Source organism: Tinamus guttatus, unplaced genomic scaffold (assembly GCF_059628265.1).
Source record: "Tinamus guttatus ecotype Peru unplaced genomic scaffold, ASM5962826v1 Tinamus_guttatus_pri_ptg001150l, whole genome shotgun sequence".
Classification (NCBI taxonomy): domain Eukaryota; kingdom Metazoa; phylum Chordata; class Aves; order Tinamiformes; family Tinamidae; genus Tinamus; species Tinamus guttatus.
The window spans coordinates 2,492,286-2,508,984 of record NW_028289684.1 but is presented as its reverse complement, the minus strand read 5'-3'; the positions used below and the strand labels follow the sequence as shown (position 1 = coordinate 2,508,984).

Below are 16,699 nucleotides of genomic sequence, written 5' to 3'. Positions count from 1 at the left end.
GTACCTGCTCTCGGGGGAGCCAGGCGAAGGGAAGGGGTCGGGCACAGGACCGGGCACACGGCCTCGCTGCCCGGGAATCTCACGTGGCTCCAGCCTGCTGCACGGGGCAGCCGGGAGGGAGCAGCTGCCCCATCGCTGTCCCTTTGCCTCCTGCTCTGCCCCACCAAAACCGGGACTGGGGAGGGTAGCCCCTGCGCAGGCACCACGAGGGGACGGTGGAGGGATGCAGAGTGCAAACGGCACGGAGCACCTCCCCACGGTGTCCCAGCGCTCGGGAGAGTCTGCCGGCTGCTCCTGGAGCTGCTCCGGAGCCGTCCCCGGCGCCGCCGCAACCCCCTCCCGGCGGCCGTTCCAGCGGGAGCGCTCGGCAAACACTCTCCAGAGCCACCGGCAGCTCCTCCAAGCACTGCAGGGGCAAGGCCGCCCTGGCGCGCTTCCCTTGCCCAGGATGGCAGTTCTGTCCCCTCCCCAGCCCCCTGTGTCTCACTTTCCACTCCATCCCGCTCCCCTGTCCCCGAGGCTCGTGTGGCCTTGGGGCCCCGCGAATTCCTATCCCTTGAGGTAAGGGAGCTGCGCTGCGGGTGCCGCTGCCAGGCCTGGGCTACGCGCGTCGGGGAGCGGCGCCACGGCCCCCGCGGCAGCCCCGGGCACCGCGATGAGCTGCCGGGGACGCGGCCCGGCCCTGAGCCCCTCGCGGCGGCACAGGGAGCGCCCGGGCAGCTCGAACGTGCCGGGGCGCCGAGCAGCCTCCCTCGCTGCACGGGCTGCACCGGCACAGCCAGCCCTCCTCCTCCTCCTCCTCCTCTTCCTCCTCAACTGCCTGCGAGGGAAAACGCTGCTCCTCCCTTCTCAGTCCTCCATGGCTAGAGGGGAACGGTGATGCCCCACTGAGAGATGGTTCCCCCAAACTGTGAGCAGCTTTTTGTTCCATCTGTCCCCTCCCAGGCCACCCGCCATCACCAGCAATGGGGGGACCCACCAACATGCCTGTGCCCAGCTGTCCTGCACACCGAACCGTGGGATGCCCGGACTCTCCTCCATGCTCCCCTGCCACCAAGGTGCAGGGGCACCCAGGGAAAGGGAGACGGGGCTGCTCAGCGGCCCGGCCTTACCTTGACGTCCTGCTCGAGGCTGTGGATGAGCTCGCCGTCCACCTGCCCCGTCTGCGCCACGCGCAGGCTGCGGCGCTCCGCCTTGCGCAGCCGGTACTGCAGGATGCGGCAGGTCTTGCTGGCCTGGTCCAGCTGCTGCCGCAGCTCCTGCAGCTGGTAGACGTCCTCCTCCATGTAGACGTCCCGCATCTCCAGCATCTCCGCGCGCAGCTCCTCGATCTCATCCTGAGGGGAGACGCGCGTCAGAGCGCCCCACAGCCCTGCACACACGTGACTGGCTTTCCCAATCCTTCCCCAATCCACCCAGGGGCTCCTCCACCTCGAGATTTTCAGACCCTTGCAGCCTCCTGCGCTGCTGGTGGCAGCGAGAGCCCTGGAGCTCGGGGCGCTGCCCGGCTTCTTGGCCATCCTCAAAACGAGCAGCCCCATCCCTGTCCTCGTGGCGGGGGGAAGAAACTTGATGCTCTGGCCCAAACGCCCGCTGTCCGCTCGCCTTGGTGCCCCAGCTCCCAACCACAGAGCAAAGGCTGCAAGAGGTGGAGGTGGCCAGGGAGCAGCAGGCAGCCCAGAGCCACAAAGCATCAGGGTCTGGGGACAGTGCCCACCCCACACATCACCTCCCTGCCCACGCGTCCCCAGTGGGTGACATCCTGCCGCACCATGGGCCCACTCACAGTAGTGGGCTCTTTCTCCTTAGATCACAGCTTGCTCCTCGCACTGATGAAGGGTCCTTTTTGAGCAGAGCTCCGAGCCCCCAGGAACATCCCTGGGGAGAGGTGCCACTGGGAACGGAGCAAAACTGACTATTTGTAGGCTTGAGAAGACAGCAAGGAGAGAAGCAAACCAAGCCCCCCCTCCTCTTCCACGGGAGGCTCAGAGCCGCTGGATCCCCGCGGTCCTGCTCCGCCAGCGCAGAGCACAGCTGCAGTCATCACACACAACGTGGCTCCTCGGCCACCAAGGCCCTGCGCCAATCCCACCAACCCCTCAAGCAGCTTTGTGTTTGGCCAATGGAGAACCCCAGCAGGCTCCTCGCCGGCGCCCCGGGAAGGGTCCGGACACCCTCGGCGCGGGACGGCGGATCAGGGCACACCGCGGCACCCCCGCGCCGCCCCGAGCCCCTCCGGGCAGCAGGGACCCTGTGACGGCAGCACGGACCCTCCATCCGCACGGCCGAGCGGAAGGCACGAGGCAGCCCCGGGGAGCCGGCACGAGCGCCTGTAAATATTTGAAGAGGAAAATAAAGAGGATGATGGGGGCAGGGAGAGGATTCTCTGCAGGCGGCAGCAGCTCCAGCAAGAAAAAAAATGTAGGTCGTCTTGGAAAAGATGTGTCAGAGGAGGGAGCCACGCGGGCGAGGGAAGGAGCCCGCAGAGGAGATGGGAGGCGAGGAGAGAAGAGGCAACACGGGGACAAGAGCCCGTCCCAGGCCCACCGCGAAAGAGGTGAAGGGCCAGGCGGTCACAGGACCACCGAGCATCCCGATGGAGCACGGCGTCCCCAGGCCAGTACAGCCCGGCAAGGGCAGGCGGCCACCAATCGCCCTGGGTGGGCAAGAGGCACCACGCACAGGTCAGTGCGCACCGGGAAACCGCAGAAACTGGGTCAGCACGTTGCTGGACGGGACCAGGCCCATGGAAGGGATGGGGAAGAGGGTGAACGTGGGGAAGGTGCTGCTCAGACCCGGGTGCCACCGCGGGAGGGAGAAGATGAATGTAGCAGCTCCCTGCAGCCTGGGGGACAGCGAGTGACACCCCAGGGGGCTGAGCCCACAGCACCCACCTCCTTGGGACCTGCCCCCCAACTCCCTCTGACATGGGAAGCTGGCACGGAGGAGCCCATTAGGCTGGATTTGGGCAGCCAAGGAGGAACACGGACAATAGCCCCACAGGCTGCGTCGTGGCCAGCACGTCAAGTCCAATGATAAAAACGAGGCCTCATCTCTCAGGGCATCAGCGGTTTCAGCTCCGTTTGTCACCAGGAAGCAATTGCAGAGCTGGGGCCACCTCTCACCTCTTCGGCCTCATTAAATTACACGGTGACGAGTTTCTCATTTGCCTGTGCCAAGCACCGCTGCGGCGCTCGCCAGGACGCAGGGACCCAGCCTGGCCGTCACTGCAGGGCCGGGAGGAGCAGGTTCTCTCTCAGCACCAACGCCAACCCAGAGACTATGCCAGGTTTTCAGCACACAAACACCATGAGACCCACCTGCATCCTCAGGTGACATCCAAGGACTGTCCCCTCCGGGCTCTGGAGGCCGCTGCAGAGCTGATGGCACCGACCAAGGCTCTTTCCAAGTCCCTGCTAGTGCAACCTCAACTCAAGTCTTCCAAGGAAATCACACTCCTACCACAGCCATCACCCTCAATATGGTCAAATCCAGAACCTTTCTGAAAACGGTTTGCATTGTTTATTTTCCTGCCAAAAAGTCCATGCCACTGAAAATCTCCATTTGCTGCTAAATGCAGTTCCTGCTTCCCAAGCGGGCAGAGGTGAGGAGAGGGTCTCCAGGCTGCTGCCCCACACCAGGGCGAAGCCCCTCTGCTCCCAGCAGCGCCAATGATAGTGCCTGACTGCCTGCAACACCAGCCCAACACGAGGAGCGGTGGCCAGGGCGAGCGCACGTTGCCCCACGCCAGCACATGCGCCCTGTGACACTGCGGATGGGCCAAGCACCAAGTCTCTGCCCCGCCAGGCAGGGGTGCAGCTACAGGTCCCGCAGCACCCGCTGGCCCCGTGCACAGGAGGAGCGAGCCAAGCAGCAGCTGCTGGCCCCGCATCCCCCAGGGAACAGGGGATAACCCTGGGCACACGCTTGGTGAGGAGATCCAGCACCCCGAATGCAGGCAGCAGCAAGGCCCCTTCCCTCCCCGCAGCGGGCTCAGCGCCCGGCCAGGCTATGGGGCGCCCAGCACCCCGGTGACCCGCACACAGCCCCATCTGCAAGAGCGGCCCCAAAGGGCCACGCAGCTGGGGGGATAAGTCACAGGCGCCCACTGTTATCTTTAAATGCTACATGACAAATAAGGAGCGTCAATCGGACAATCCGGGATTATCTTCCCGCAGACTCCAGGAGCTCGCCGGCGACGTCGCCCTGCCAAGGCGGGCGTCGCGGTGCCAAGGATGCCGCGGGCGGCAGGGCTGGCACTCGCCGGCACGGGATGCGGCCGGGAGCCACGCAAGGCTCAGCACACCACACGGCACAACGGACAAACGCTGGCACCCAGGGCTAGAAGCAGAGGGCTGGTGGCCGCATCCCTCTTCCGCTCCGCTTACAGCCCGCGGGCTCCCGCGCCAGGAAGAACAGGGTCGTGCGGAAAGGCAGCCAGAGCGGCGAGTGCCCAGGACAAGGCGTCCCGGGGCTGCCCAGCCTGGCACAAGGGCCTTCAGATGCTGCTGCACAGCATGGGGTGGGCGAGTGGGATGCCCAGAGTGGGACTCAGCGGGAATTGGTTGCAGGAAACCTTCTATCACCAAATTTCTACGAGCGGTGACCCGAATGTGCACATAAAGGCACACGGGGCTGCGCGGGTCCCATTCAAGGGCTGAGCTGACAGTCTCAGCTCCTCTTTGCGACTCGTCCTCCTCAGGCAGCTCAGCAGGAGCGACGGCTCCATCAAACAACCACGGGCTCGAGCAACGCAGGGAGCAGGAGCTCCGCGTTGCTCCTTTCCGTGCTGCTCCTGTCCATGCTGCTCCGAGCCCTCGGGTCAGGAATCCCACAGGATGGCAGCAACCATCACATTTAGGGCACTCGTATCCAATGCAAACAAGTCGCTCCTTTCATGGAGTGCCCTGCCCAGAAGCATCTCAGTCAGAGGGTTATTTTTTGCAGGGAGCAGGCAGGGAAAGGAAAGCGGTGCCTCCCTTCATTCTGACGGCAGGAATTTGCCTGGACCTGTCATGCCAATAAATCCGTGGAGCAGCGCGCAGCAAACCTGCAATCACGAAGCACGGCTCGAGGTACTGCACTCTTCCCTTGGAGACAAGCTGTTCGCTTAAGCCATAATAAATGGATTAGGATTGGAGGCCAGAGAGATGCCAGCAAATTGGAAGAGAGCTTAGAGCGGAAAAGCTGACGCTCTGCACGGGGCCGGGAGGCCAGACTGCAGCAGCAAAACAGCTCAGCGGCACCGGTGGATGCGATGGGAGGCCCCGGCTGTAACGAGCTGCCAGGAAAGGCGCCCAGACAAAAGGTGTCGGATGAGAGGGGAAGCTGTCAGGAGGGAAAATGCAGGATCAGCTCCAGCCACCCCACGGATGAGCCCTCACAGCGCCTTTGCTGGAGCCGATGTGCATCACCTCGAAAACACAAAACAAAACAGGCAAATAAAGGCAAGGGCAGAGGCAGGAGCGGCGAGGCCCCTTCAGAAGCACCTCCGATTCGGAGCGTTGCAAAAAGGAAGCATCGGAAATGGTGGCAAATCAAGGAGGACGAGAGCCAGGGAGGGCAGAAGGGGCCGTGGGAGGGCAGTGCCACCAATATACACCATGAGAAGGAGCAGGGAGGCAGGGGAGCTGGGCCAGCGAGGAGGGAGCCAGGCAGGAGGAGGGAACGGCACCGAGGAAGGGAGAAGCGGCCTCCTTCCAACGCGGGAAGGGAGCTCGAGACCAGAGCCCACCTCGCCGGGGAGAGAAACGTGGACACGCTGCTCAGCACCTCCAACACGAGCGCGTTTATCCATTTACTCAGTCTTCTGCCTCCTGCACACACACAAAGGAGCAAAAATGTCAGGTTTTTTCAGTAGTTACTGGGGAAATCGGCTGTCTTGGAAAATCTGCAGGGAACTTGCACTCCAACGGGGCTGTTCCAACACCTCAGGGCGCCGGGCTTGGAGAACAAAACCCAGCCTGTTTGCCCCATCAACGCCTGCAGGAGGAAGGTGAGAGACACCCTCATCCTTCTGCAGTCCCCAGAGAAGCTGCCTTCCACGGGGAGACCGCTACAGAGCGGCAAGGCAGGGCACAAGCAATCCAGCTGCAGTCAAAAAACAGGAACAAATGCCATTTTCTGAGCGGAAAGAGGCAAGGAGGGCACGCGTCAGCCTGGGTGCTTGCAACCGTGCTCGCTCCACGCAACGTCGGGGCCCGGCCTCGCTATCTTCCAGAGGCAGAAAGCAGCGGCGGGCTCAGAATCGGGCAAATAATGACGACACCAGCGGCTGTCACGCTGCTGAGAGCAGAAACACTGCAGGGCCTTGGCAACAGCTTTGGGACACGGCCAAGCAGCGCCCGCCTGCCCCTGGTGACAGCACGGCCTGTGGAGCCACCGCGGGCACCGTCCCCTCGCCGCGGCACACCGTGCAGCAGGGGAAAACAGGCATTTTGTAATGAAACGGCGTGGGAAGCTTCGCATGTTTTGGCATCACCCCCTTTTGCGATGCTCAGGGCTGTGGCATCAAGCAGAACCCACTGGGCAGAGCCGGGTGAGATGGGGATTATGGTGCGGAAGCAAGGAGCAACCTCCCTGCCCCGAGGCTGCAGAGCTCGAGCAGCAGCTTTCCATTAGCACCAAGCCGCCACCTGACTGATAAGGGAATTAGGCTGCAAATTGCAGAGAGAAAAAGAAAAGAAAAGAAAGGAGGAAAACACCCACACACTGGGCTCCCACTGGGAAACGGCGCTGGACCGGGCTGCACGTCCCCTGCACGAGGTGCCACCAACCTGGTACGCGGGGCCCAGGGGGACACCCCCGTGCAAAGGGGCGCATGGGGAAGGGACCTTATCATGTGTCACAGCTTTTTCACACGCATTAACCACAGCTCCAACACCGTCACCCTTCCCTCCCCATCAGTGCAGCGAGCAAAGTGCGCCGAGGAGAGAAAAAACAACATTTTCCAGCTCTCCACCTGCCCCCATAAATTATCGGGCGAACAGCTGGGACCGGCACCAACGGGCGGGAAAGGGGCTGCGGAGTCGATCCAGGCGCCCGCTCGGAGCGCACGCGGCACCGCGGGACGGAGCAGGGCCCCGACGCGCTCCAGGTGCCTGCGGGACAGGGGCCGTGCATCCCCCCCGGCTGCCACGTCTCCCCCGGCCGCTCTTTGTCCCTCTGCAGCTGCTGCCGCCTCTGGGCTCGCGGGAGCCACCCGAGCCACCCCCCGGCCTTGCAGGGCTGCCCACCTGCACACAGGGAGCTGCACGGGGGCTTCGAGCGACCCTTTGCAACCGGCTACGCTGCGCCCAGGCCCGGAGGAGCGAGAGGCACAACCCGAGCAGACGGGAAAGGGGAAGAGGCAGCAGCCGCAGGGTTTCCAGGGCGCCGCTCCTGCCCCGCTCCGTGCTGGATTTGGGGGCTGGCTCTGCACCGCCGGCCGTGCCCAAGCACCGGAGAGTCCCCAGGGACACTCCAGCACAGGGCCAAGCTGCGGGAAAACCCACCCCGGGGGGAAAAACAACAGCTAAACCCAACCCTGCTGATTTCATCAGTGCATCTAGCAGCTTGAGGATGAGAATCTCAGAAGCCTCATTTTGACTCATCGCCCAGCAGAAGAGGAAAAGACAGGCCCAAAAGCCACGGGGAGGGTGAAAAGGCGCAGCCCGGAGGTCCCTCCCTGCACTGCCACACTTTGACCAAAAGCCTTTGTTGAAAAAAGCCCTCTTTAAGCCTGAGCAAATCTGTGCTGCCAAGAGCAGCGGGTGAGGTGTGCTTAAAAATATACATTTTATTATCACAGCCAAGGAAAGAGACAACACCAGCTGGCAGGACGACAGAGTGCTGCGATTTTCTGGGGACGGCTGCGTTTTGGAGCTCATCGATGACACAAAAACATAGTGGCAACGCACATGACGAGCCTGGCAAGGGGAGAAGCCACAGCAGGACACCAGTCTCACCCATTCCCCAGTTTTACCCTGCTCTGATGGGTAAATTTGGATCCTCGGCTCTTTTCATGAGCCTTAGGAAAATCTGTCACCCCTGACAAGCCTGATTCACCAGCACCCAACGGGTGGTGAGCTTCCAAGGTCGGAGTCACCTCCAGCACCAGCCTCTGGCACTGGGGTCCCCAGCTGAGCTGCTTCACCTGCGCTGACCTAGTTGGGTTGAGTTGGATTTATCCCTGTGGTGCCTTAATGCCCCAAACCCGTTAATTTATAGAAGAGCCAGAGCATGGGAGCTCCCCACACCCAGACGGACGTTCTCCTCCTTCTTGGAGGCGCTGAGCAAAACCTATACTGCAGCTTCCTCCTTTTTTGTTGGCAGACAAGGGATGCATGCGGCCGTCTCCTGCCCTGCTGGAGTGCAGGGCCCTCTCCTTCCCTCCAAAACACGTTCACGAGCAGAGCACGCACATCAGGAGGGTGACGGCAGAAGGCCCAGCGCACCTACCCGTCAGCACGCCGTGACGCAGCACGCTCTGCTTTACGCCCACTGCAACACGCACTACGGAAACACGAGGTTCGCACCCTCCACGGTGCTCGAAATACGCACTGAGGCATGCGGTGGGATGCAGAAACCCGGATCTGCCAAACAACACGGCAGCAAACGTAGAGAGTACCAAGAACATCACCACCGTGATCCAGCTGCACTTCCATGACTGCTCCTGGCTATGGATTCACGTTCTCACTATTCACATGGGTACAACACCCAAACCCCACTCCGCCTGCAGTTTGCTATGAAGATGATCATGCAAAAATCTACCAAGCAACCATGCAACGCACAGAAACATGAGTGTTTTCAGTTGCATTCTTGCAAACTGCAGGGATCTCATCTGTATTTTTCCAGCTCTCCGTAAATCAAAGCCCTTAAGCTCTTGGTGCTAATTCTGGCAGGAGTTTGGACACCAGCTGTGAGCTAGAGCTTTGCTAATGGACAAAGGGCCTGACTGAGCATCTTCAAGCCTGTTACCCAAAGCCTAATGTTCACCTCGTAGCTAAAACCCCTATGCATTTACAAACTTTGGCATCAGCCTGTGACCGTTTTTCTGACCTTTGGTATCGTATCTGCTCTTGAATCTCCACCCAGGTGCTTCTGCAGTGCAAATCACTGCACAAACATCTCCAGAGCTGCACAACACCGAACAGCAAGGGACGCAAAGCAGCCCCTGGAGACGCAGCATCTCGCCCAGCCCTCCCGCGGGGGCAGCTCGGCTCCTTCTCACCCTGCTGTCTCCCACGCCGAGCCACGCAGGCTGGACACGAGCACGTGCAGAAGGGCTCTGCGGTCCTGGCCCCACGCACGTCACCTGCCCTGCCTTCGAAATACGCCCGTGAATGAGACAGCCGAGCTGCACGCCTGGAAAAAGGCCCCAGGGAGCAGATAGGCACCACGCTGACAGCACGTACAACAACCAGCGGAAAGCAAATGAGTTGGAAAATCCCTTCCCCAGAGGCAGGGCAGCGCCAGCAGGCAGGGCAGCAGCGAGGCGAGGAGCTCTGCGGGAGCATCCTACCCCGGGCAGGGCAAACCACGGCCACCCGTGCCCGATGGAGCCGAACCGCGGCGTGCTCAGCCATGCCAAGCCAGGCTCGGCTGGGCTCGCCATGCCGTGCTGAGCCACGCTGTGCCAAACCAAGTCATGCCGTGCTGGCCTGAACCGGGCCACGCTCTGCCCTCCAAGACCTAGATGGGCCGTGCCGGGCTGAGCCAGTCCACACTTGGCCAAGCTGCGCTGAGCTGTGCCATGCCTGGCCATGTCTGGCAATGCCATGCCAGGTCAAACCAAGCCATGCAAGGGCATGCCAAGGGATGCCAGGCCTGGGTTATGAAAAGCCACAACAGGCGATGCTATGGCAGGTCAAAGCAAGCCTTGCCAGGCTGCACCATGCCAGGTCAAACCGTATCAAGCCAGGTCGAATCAGGGATGCTATGGCAGGTCAAACCAAGCCATGCCTGGAGATGGCAACCCACGTCATGGCAGATCATGCCTAGAGATGCCAGGCCCAGAGATGCCAGCCCTCATGGGGCTGATCCTTGCCACGCCACACGCCGTGCCCACCTTGAGATAGTCGTTCTCGGAGCGCAGGTCGTCCAGCTCGCGGAGCAGCCCGTCGTGGCCGCCATCGAGGAGCTCCTCGGTGAGGTCGGAGAAGGCGAGCGAGGTGCTGAGCTGCAGGCGGCTGCTGCCCATGGAGGCGGCCGAGGGCTCGGAGGGCAGCGGCGACGCCTCCCCGGCCGAGGGCGGCGGCGGCGGCGCGGCGCTGCCCGGGGACTCGCTCTCGCTGCCGCTGAGCTCCAGCGAGAGCAGCTTGGCCTCCTCGGAGGCGCTGCAGTCCGACACCTCGGAGCTGCTGTCGGTCGCGCTGCCGGCCGGGCCGGGCCGCGCCGGCCCCTCCGCGCCGCGGCACCGCCCCTTGGCCCGCGCCGCGCCGCGGCCCGCGACGCCCCGGCCGCCGCCTGCAGCCGCCGCCGCAGCCCGGGCCGCCGCCGCCGCCCGCGGGCGCTTCTCGGCGCGGGCCTCCTTGGCGTTGCCCGCCCGCCGCGGGTGCGCGCCCGCCGCGCCGCGCGCCGCCGCCGAGCCCGGGTGCGCGCCGCCGCCGCGCCGGCTCCGCGCCAGCGACCAGCCCGACACCTCCTTGGGCCGCGCCGGCGACGGCGCCCGCTGCAGCGGCTTCTTCTTCTTCTCCGCCGGCTGCCGCGGGCCCTGCTCGGCCGCCGCGGCCTCCATGCCGCCCGGCGGCCCCGCTCGGCCCCGCTGCTCCGGCTGCGGCAGCCGCGGCCGCTCCGCCCGCCCCGTCGCCGGGCGGGGCCGCGCGCGGGCGGCGAACAAAAGGCGGCGACGGGAGGGGGGACCGGGAGGTGGCGGCTGCTCCTGCAGCAACAGCGACCCCTGCGCCCGCTGCCAGCACCGCGCCGGGACCGGCACCAGCGCCGGGACCGCCACCGGGGCCGGGGCCGGGGGAGCTCTGCTGCGGCCTCCTGGCGGGCCGAGCTCTACGGAACCCCCCTGGGGCATCCTCGGATTGGGGTCGCTAGGGCAGCCCTGGGAATGGGGGGGCTGGAGCATCCCTGTGGTCCCCGCAGCCACCCCTCTATGGTGGGGGTCCCCCCGGGACAGCCTCAGACAGGAGGGTACCCAGGGGCGCAGGTCCAGGTCCCCCGTGACATCCCTGGGGGCATCCTCAACATGGAGCCTTGGGTGCTCCCATGGGGCCGAGTGCCCTGGGGCTCCCTCGTGGGGAGGGTCCCTGGAGTCCCGTGTGGCTCAGGTCTCTGGGGCCCCTGTCCATGGCCCCTGCTCTACCCGCCCACCTGCACGGGCTTCTCTCCAGTTCCAAACACGGCCCCAGCCGGCTGCACGCGCCCAACGGCCGGGTTTGAAAAACGCTGCTCCGCGCCTCCCCCCGCCTCCCCCCGGCGCCTTCTCGCAGCCAAGCGCTGCAGCTGCAGCTTCCCTGTCCGTCCTCCCCGCCGCAGCTCCCGCCTCGGAGCAGGAGCCTGGGGCTCTCCGGAAGCGAGTCCTGAAGATGCCATGAGGATGGGGCACACGTTGCGTTTCCTGACCTGCCCCAAGCAGCATTGTTGGGTCCAGCATCACGTATCCGGGATGGAGGCTCCCTAGATGCCCCAGAAAGCAGCAGGGTGGCACACAGCCCATCCAGGAGCTCTTATGCCACCCCTGGTGCTGAGGGGACACAGTCAGGATGAGGAGGTGCAAAGGGCAGCTGGGATGGGGCAACATAGGTGGGCATGTGCACCCCTGCACAGCGAGGCCCCAGCACCACGGCGGGGGATCAACGGGCTGCAAAACGTTTCCCAGACTGACAGCACCGCGGGCAGCCGCGATGCTAACGCGGCCCTGCATCCAGCACCGATCCCGGCTCCGCGGCCTGGCTGCAGCTCCCCCACGAGCCAGGGTGTCTGGTCGAGAGGCTGGTCTTGCGCTAGCTGCTCCTGCGGGAATTATTCAATAAATGTGAATTAAGTGAGGGCCGGCGGCTCTCCGAAGCTCTGAAAGAGGAGCAATGAGCTTAAGCAGCCCCCTGGGCCCGGCGAGCCTGGACGGCGGCCAGCGCCGGCGCGGAACATCCCTGAGCACCGGGATGCTCTGCTCACTTGTGTCTCTGTGACAGCGAACACGGCTCTGGGGGCAGCAGCCCTCGGCCACCACACAGCCAGGTCCTCCGGCTGGCCCCATCATCCCAATGATTTTGGAGGGAGAAGTGGGGTGGCCATGGGCACACTGGGACAAAAGATGTGCCCACAAACACCAAGGAGGGGTTCTCAGTGCAGCCAAGGCAGCAAGGCCACCTGTGGCACCGGTCCCAGTGGATGCACACCTAATTTGTGCTTAGCATCAAGAGATGAGCCCAGGCAAGCAGCAGCTCTGGGCCCCTGAACATCCCTCTGGATCAGGCCCAGACCTGGAGCAGCCCTTGCTGATGCTGGTGTCCCCTGGCTCTGCTCCAGCCCCTTGCTGAGGCTGTCAGGTTCATTTTGGGTTAAGATGCTGCAAAGCTCGCAGCAGGCAGCCCTACACGAGCAGCAGCTGGCTGCAGCTCCCATCCACAAGAGCCCGAGCACACAGGGGTCCTGCCTGAGCCTCCATGTGCCAGCCCAAACCCCAAGTTCCACGTGAATCCAGAAATTCTCAGGGTGGGAAAATATATATATACATATATATATATATATATATACACACACAGGTGCGCCTCATGCCCAGCCCGTGTTTGGCACCCCCTTTACCTGTGCGATATTTGGGTGTGATGCTAAGGGCTTACATGTGTTAGTGGCAGTGGGAGGGCAGGGGGGGAGGCGCTTCCCACCCCAACCACACGCATCCGCCCGGAGCGGCTCCCGGCCGCAGCCATGGCAACGGGGCTGCTCTGGGTTTTCCGCCATCCCCTATCAGGGAGCATCCCGCCTTCTCCCCGCGCTGCTGCAGGGCGATGCGGGTGCCTGGGCTGCAGTCAAACACGCAAGGATGAGCAAACCCCCAGAGCTGCCCCTAAGCTGCTCATACCCCAGGCAACAGCGCGGCGCCGCTGCGGATGCTGCTGCTCTGCGCCGCCGTGGCCGAGCCTGGCAACAGCCTGCAGAGCCAATCCCACCGCCCGGCATCCCTGGATTTGCTGCCTATTGCTACCCGTGGCTGCCACCTCCTCGCCCTGCGCCTGCACCAGGCCCCCAGCAACACCGGCCCCGGGTGCTCGGGATTGTTTGGATGCTGCTCCCCTTTCCTGCACTCCCTAGAGCGGCTTTTGCAGCATAGGTCGCACATCACCTTGCACCGTTTCTGCATCCCACCATGCCAGCCGGGTCCTGGCGAGTCCTCATTGAACTCCCAAGCCGCAGGAGATTTCACCAGAGACTTCAGCTGAAAAACTTAACTTTCTTAGTTGGCATCAGAAAACAGATTAATCGCCGCCATCCCCATCACCTGGCTCCCCTCCATTGCCACTGTCACATCCCCTCTGCACTCGTGCTCTCCCTGCACCTCGCTCACTTCATCTTTCCCAAAACTGCAGGATGCATCCAGAGCAAGAAGTGCTACATGCAGCTCCAAGACCACTAAAATGCCCTTTGCCAGCAGGACACAGCTCAACGCGGCCCCCAGAGCCCACTCACTCCTCGGGCCTCACATCCTCGGGAGCAGTGCAGGGAGTGGGATCGGGTGACTCAGCACCCCCAAATCCAGGACTAGCCTGGCTCAACTCCCCCAAATCCAGGTCCTGACCCCTAGTCACCTGCTGAGCAATCCAAAGATTTGCCTGCATTGCCATCTGGTGCCTGCTGGAAACAGCGCGGCTGCTTCGCTCGACTGCATGCAATGAAAACCAGCATCGCTGCACTGGGGAAGCAGAATGAACTCATTTTCAATCTGAGTTAATTAATCCAGAAAACATGAGTGGGTTAGAAAGCTTCAGGGCATTTGTTCAGATGTGCAGTTCATAGAAAATGGAATGCCAGGTAACTTCTAAGGTCTGAATTAGGGCAAAAATGCTCAGGGTAGAAAGGAGCCTACCTGATCTGTGTATGGCAGTTTACAGGGTTTGACACGTGCACTGCCGAGCTGACCGAACCTTGGCTTCCAGAAAACCTCCCACACATTCACCTGATACATTAACCCCAGAGCCCTATCCAAAATAGTTATTTTAGTGGACCTGATACAAGGGAGGAAAGCAAACCAAAAGCCTCTTAAGGCCACATCAGCACCCAGTGCTCAAAGCCCTGACACAAGCATTAGCCTAGATGTGTTTGCACTCACTTTTTGGAGAAGACTTTGTAGCCAGAAGCAGCCCCTTTTAAGGCAGCCCTTGTTAGGAGATGGGAATGGGTTGCAGACAGCCCTAGTGACTTCCTTAGAAAAGGTCCCGTGAGGGGCACAAAAGCAGCGCCCTGGAGCTGGGCAAACAGACCTCACCGCACCAGGGGACACAGGCAGCAACTGAGCAGAGAGGGAAAAAATACCAGTGCACCTCAGCCAAGCACTGGATCCGGTTGGCTACTAAAGGCCCTCTGGTCACTAACAAGCCTTAAGTTCCCCAACCAGGCTCAGCTGGACTCTCCATGCTCCACGCATGGTCCAGGAGCTCTGTTTAAACTCATACTTGGGCTCTTGTTGCAAATGGTCTCTGTATTGGACCATTGCTGCATCTTGACCACCGTCCTAGGAGACGGTAGCTGGGAGGTCAGTGCTAGTAGCCCATGTGGAGGCAGTTGCTGCTGGGTGTGGAGGAAAGGCTCTCTGCTGCTAAGTGCTGTGTGGTTGCCCACCACCCCAAGTGACCAGCAGGTAAGTGTGTGCGTCCAGGGGAGGTAGAAGGGGGAGCTTATTTCCTTGGAGAAGTTATTGCTGGTCAGGTTGGATGAAGAAACCTGGCCTCCCTTGGTGGGAGGGAAGGCCTGGCCTGAAGCCTGGGGTGGCAGCACTGTGTGAGGAGGAGAAGTAGCAAGGTGGGTTTGTGTGAGGAAGAAGAGAGCTGGGGCATGTGAGAGGCAGGTCAACAATTTCAAATAGGTTTACACTCTAAAAAGGCTTCTTTGATCAGGTGAGAAAGCCTTTTGCTGCTCCACATGCTGTGCCCTAGACCTGCAACTTCTTCCTCTTTCTTATCTTCATATGTGCTTTTTTTAAAGGCTATTTCTAATTAGCAGAGGGGAGCTCAGGTCACAAAACTCAGAGGAGAGCCACTGTGGAGACTAAACCCCTCTGCATTCAAGGGAATCTGGTTCAGCCAAAAGAAAATGGCCCACTTACTTACAAAATCCCTATGAATCCAGGTTTTAACCAGTCTCTGTGCCCAGAAGTGCTTTCATGAAGAGTCCGATGAGGGTCTCACCTTCAGCACTTGGTGTTGCTCCTCTCTGCACTTCTACTCCCCTTCCCCTCTGTCAGCAGGGGCCACAGACCTATAAGAGCAGTGGTCAGGGGTGCTGCTGTCCCTGCCGCTCTGGGGCCTGCAGGGTTAGTTTTGCTCACCCCAGCTAGGCAGCGTTGTGTTGGGTCAGTATTAAAGAAGAGATTCAGGATTCCTGTCAAGAAGCTCTTCAGAAATAAAGATTTCATGCATCACTTCTAAAGCATTTTTTAAAAATAAAATCATATTTGTTCACTTCTAACACTGTAAAGCCTTCAGAGCACATGATTTCGGTAAAATCAAGCCAAGTTTTAAGTAGTGGGTGCTGTGAGAAAAATCATGTTGAATAAGAAACAAATGTTTGTCACAAGATATAGTCACAGTTCACTTATTTTTAGCCTGAAACCTAGATTGCCTTGTCTCAGCTGTATTACTCTAGTCTGTACACATGGCACCCCTTCTATACGATGTGGGAGATGTAATGTTATGGCAAGAAGTGATATTGGGTGTAGCATGAACGTGTTCATTTCTGTGTCCCTGTGGACTCTCAAGGAGATGTGCTGGGGGGTGCACAGAAGGTCTGTGAGGGAGGAGAAGCGTCCTCCTCCCTTGGCTTCTATATTCAGCCCTTGAGCTGGGGTTGATGTTGAGCTGAGATTTCCACAGGGGTTTTCTTTGCGCTGGTGTCGGGTGTGCATACATATATAAATATATATATACATACGTGCATATATCTGCACATATCTATGTTCCTCCTGGTGCCCTGCCTCAGTGGGGAGCTGACGTGCAAGGCCTTGGTGTCACCAGGATGCTGTTGACAGAGGGGGCAAACTGAGGTCCCTTTAATTCTGTCTGTCTGATGGTGAATGAAACAACTGCAGGGAGCTGCCTGGAGCACAAGAGCACAGCTGCCATCTTCAGATGGAGTCGGGATCGTTTGGCTCTGCCATAATGGCCCCACTTACTAGTTGTTGATGGAAAGCCTATTTCAACTTAATTGCTAGCCATTTGTAGCTCTGAAATAGAGGTTCTCATATTTAAACTTGCCTCAGCTATAAAGCTCTAAACAAGTCCCACAGCCTAGTTAGAAGTTTTGGTCTGTTGGCTGATCACATGTTGAAGTGAAATGCTGAAGTGTGATTAAGTTTTTTTCCATGTTTGAATCCTGAAAGGTCTGGATTCCAACAACAAACCCCTCCAGTCTTTCCCTGCTAGCCACACTTCCCACAGAGCAAAGCATAAGCTAGTCTGGACTGGAATATTCAGCATGTTTGATGCATGGCAGTCCTGGGGCTGATGGGCCCATGACACAACATGCAGAGTAACCACTGAAGAGCTCCTGAGAGGTG

General features: G+C 60.7%; 2 protein-coding genes across 3 annotated transcripts in view; one reads left to right on the top strand and one right to left on the bottom strand.

Annotated features, from left to right (window-relative positions):
• The window catches only part of MTCL2 (microtubule crosslinking factor 2), a 29,009-nt gene extending 18,269 nt beyond the window's left edge, over positions 1 to 10,740 (bottom strand). The window contains exons 1-2 of one of the 2 annotated variants that reach the window (XM_088538734.1): positions 10,049 to 10,740; positions 1,113 to 1,337 (exon numbers count right to left, since the gene is read on the bottom strand). In XM_088538734.1, the coding sequence (XP_088394860.1) occupies positions 1,113 to 1,337; positions 10,049 to 10,717 (894 nt within the window). In that variant the 5' untranslated portion in view covers positions 10,718 to 10,740. The remainder of the gene's footprint in view (positions 1 to 1,112; positions 1,338 to 10,048) is intronic. The other variant, XM_088538735.1, reaches the window with a different exon arrangement.
• The window catches only part of GSS (glutathione synthetase), an 88,609-nt gene extending 72,692 nt beyond the window's left edge, over positions 1 to 15,917 (top strand). Inside the window, exon 11 of the mRNA XM_088538705.1 lies at positions 15,903 to 15,917. Coding sequence (XP_088394831.1) covers positions 15,903 to 15,904 — 2 coding nt within the window. The 3' untranslated portion in view covers positions 15,905 to 15,917. The remainder of the gene's footprint in view (positions 1 to 15,902) is intronic.
• Positions 15,918 to 16,699: the final 782 nt, after the last annotated feature.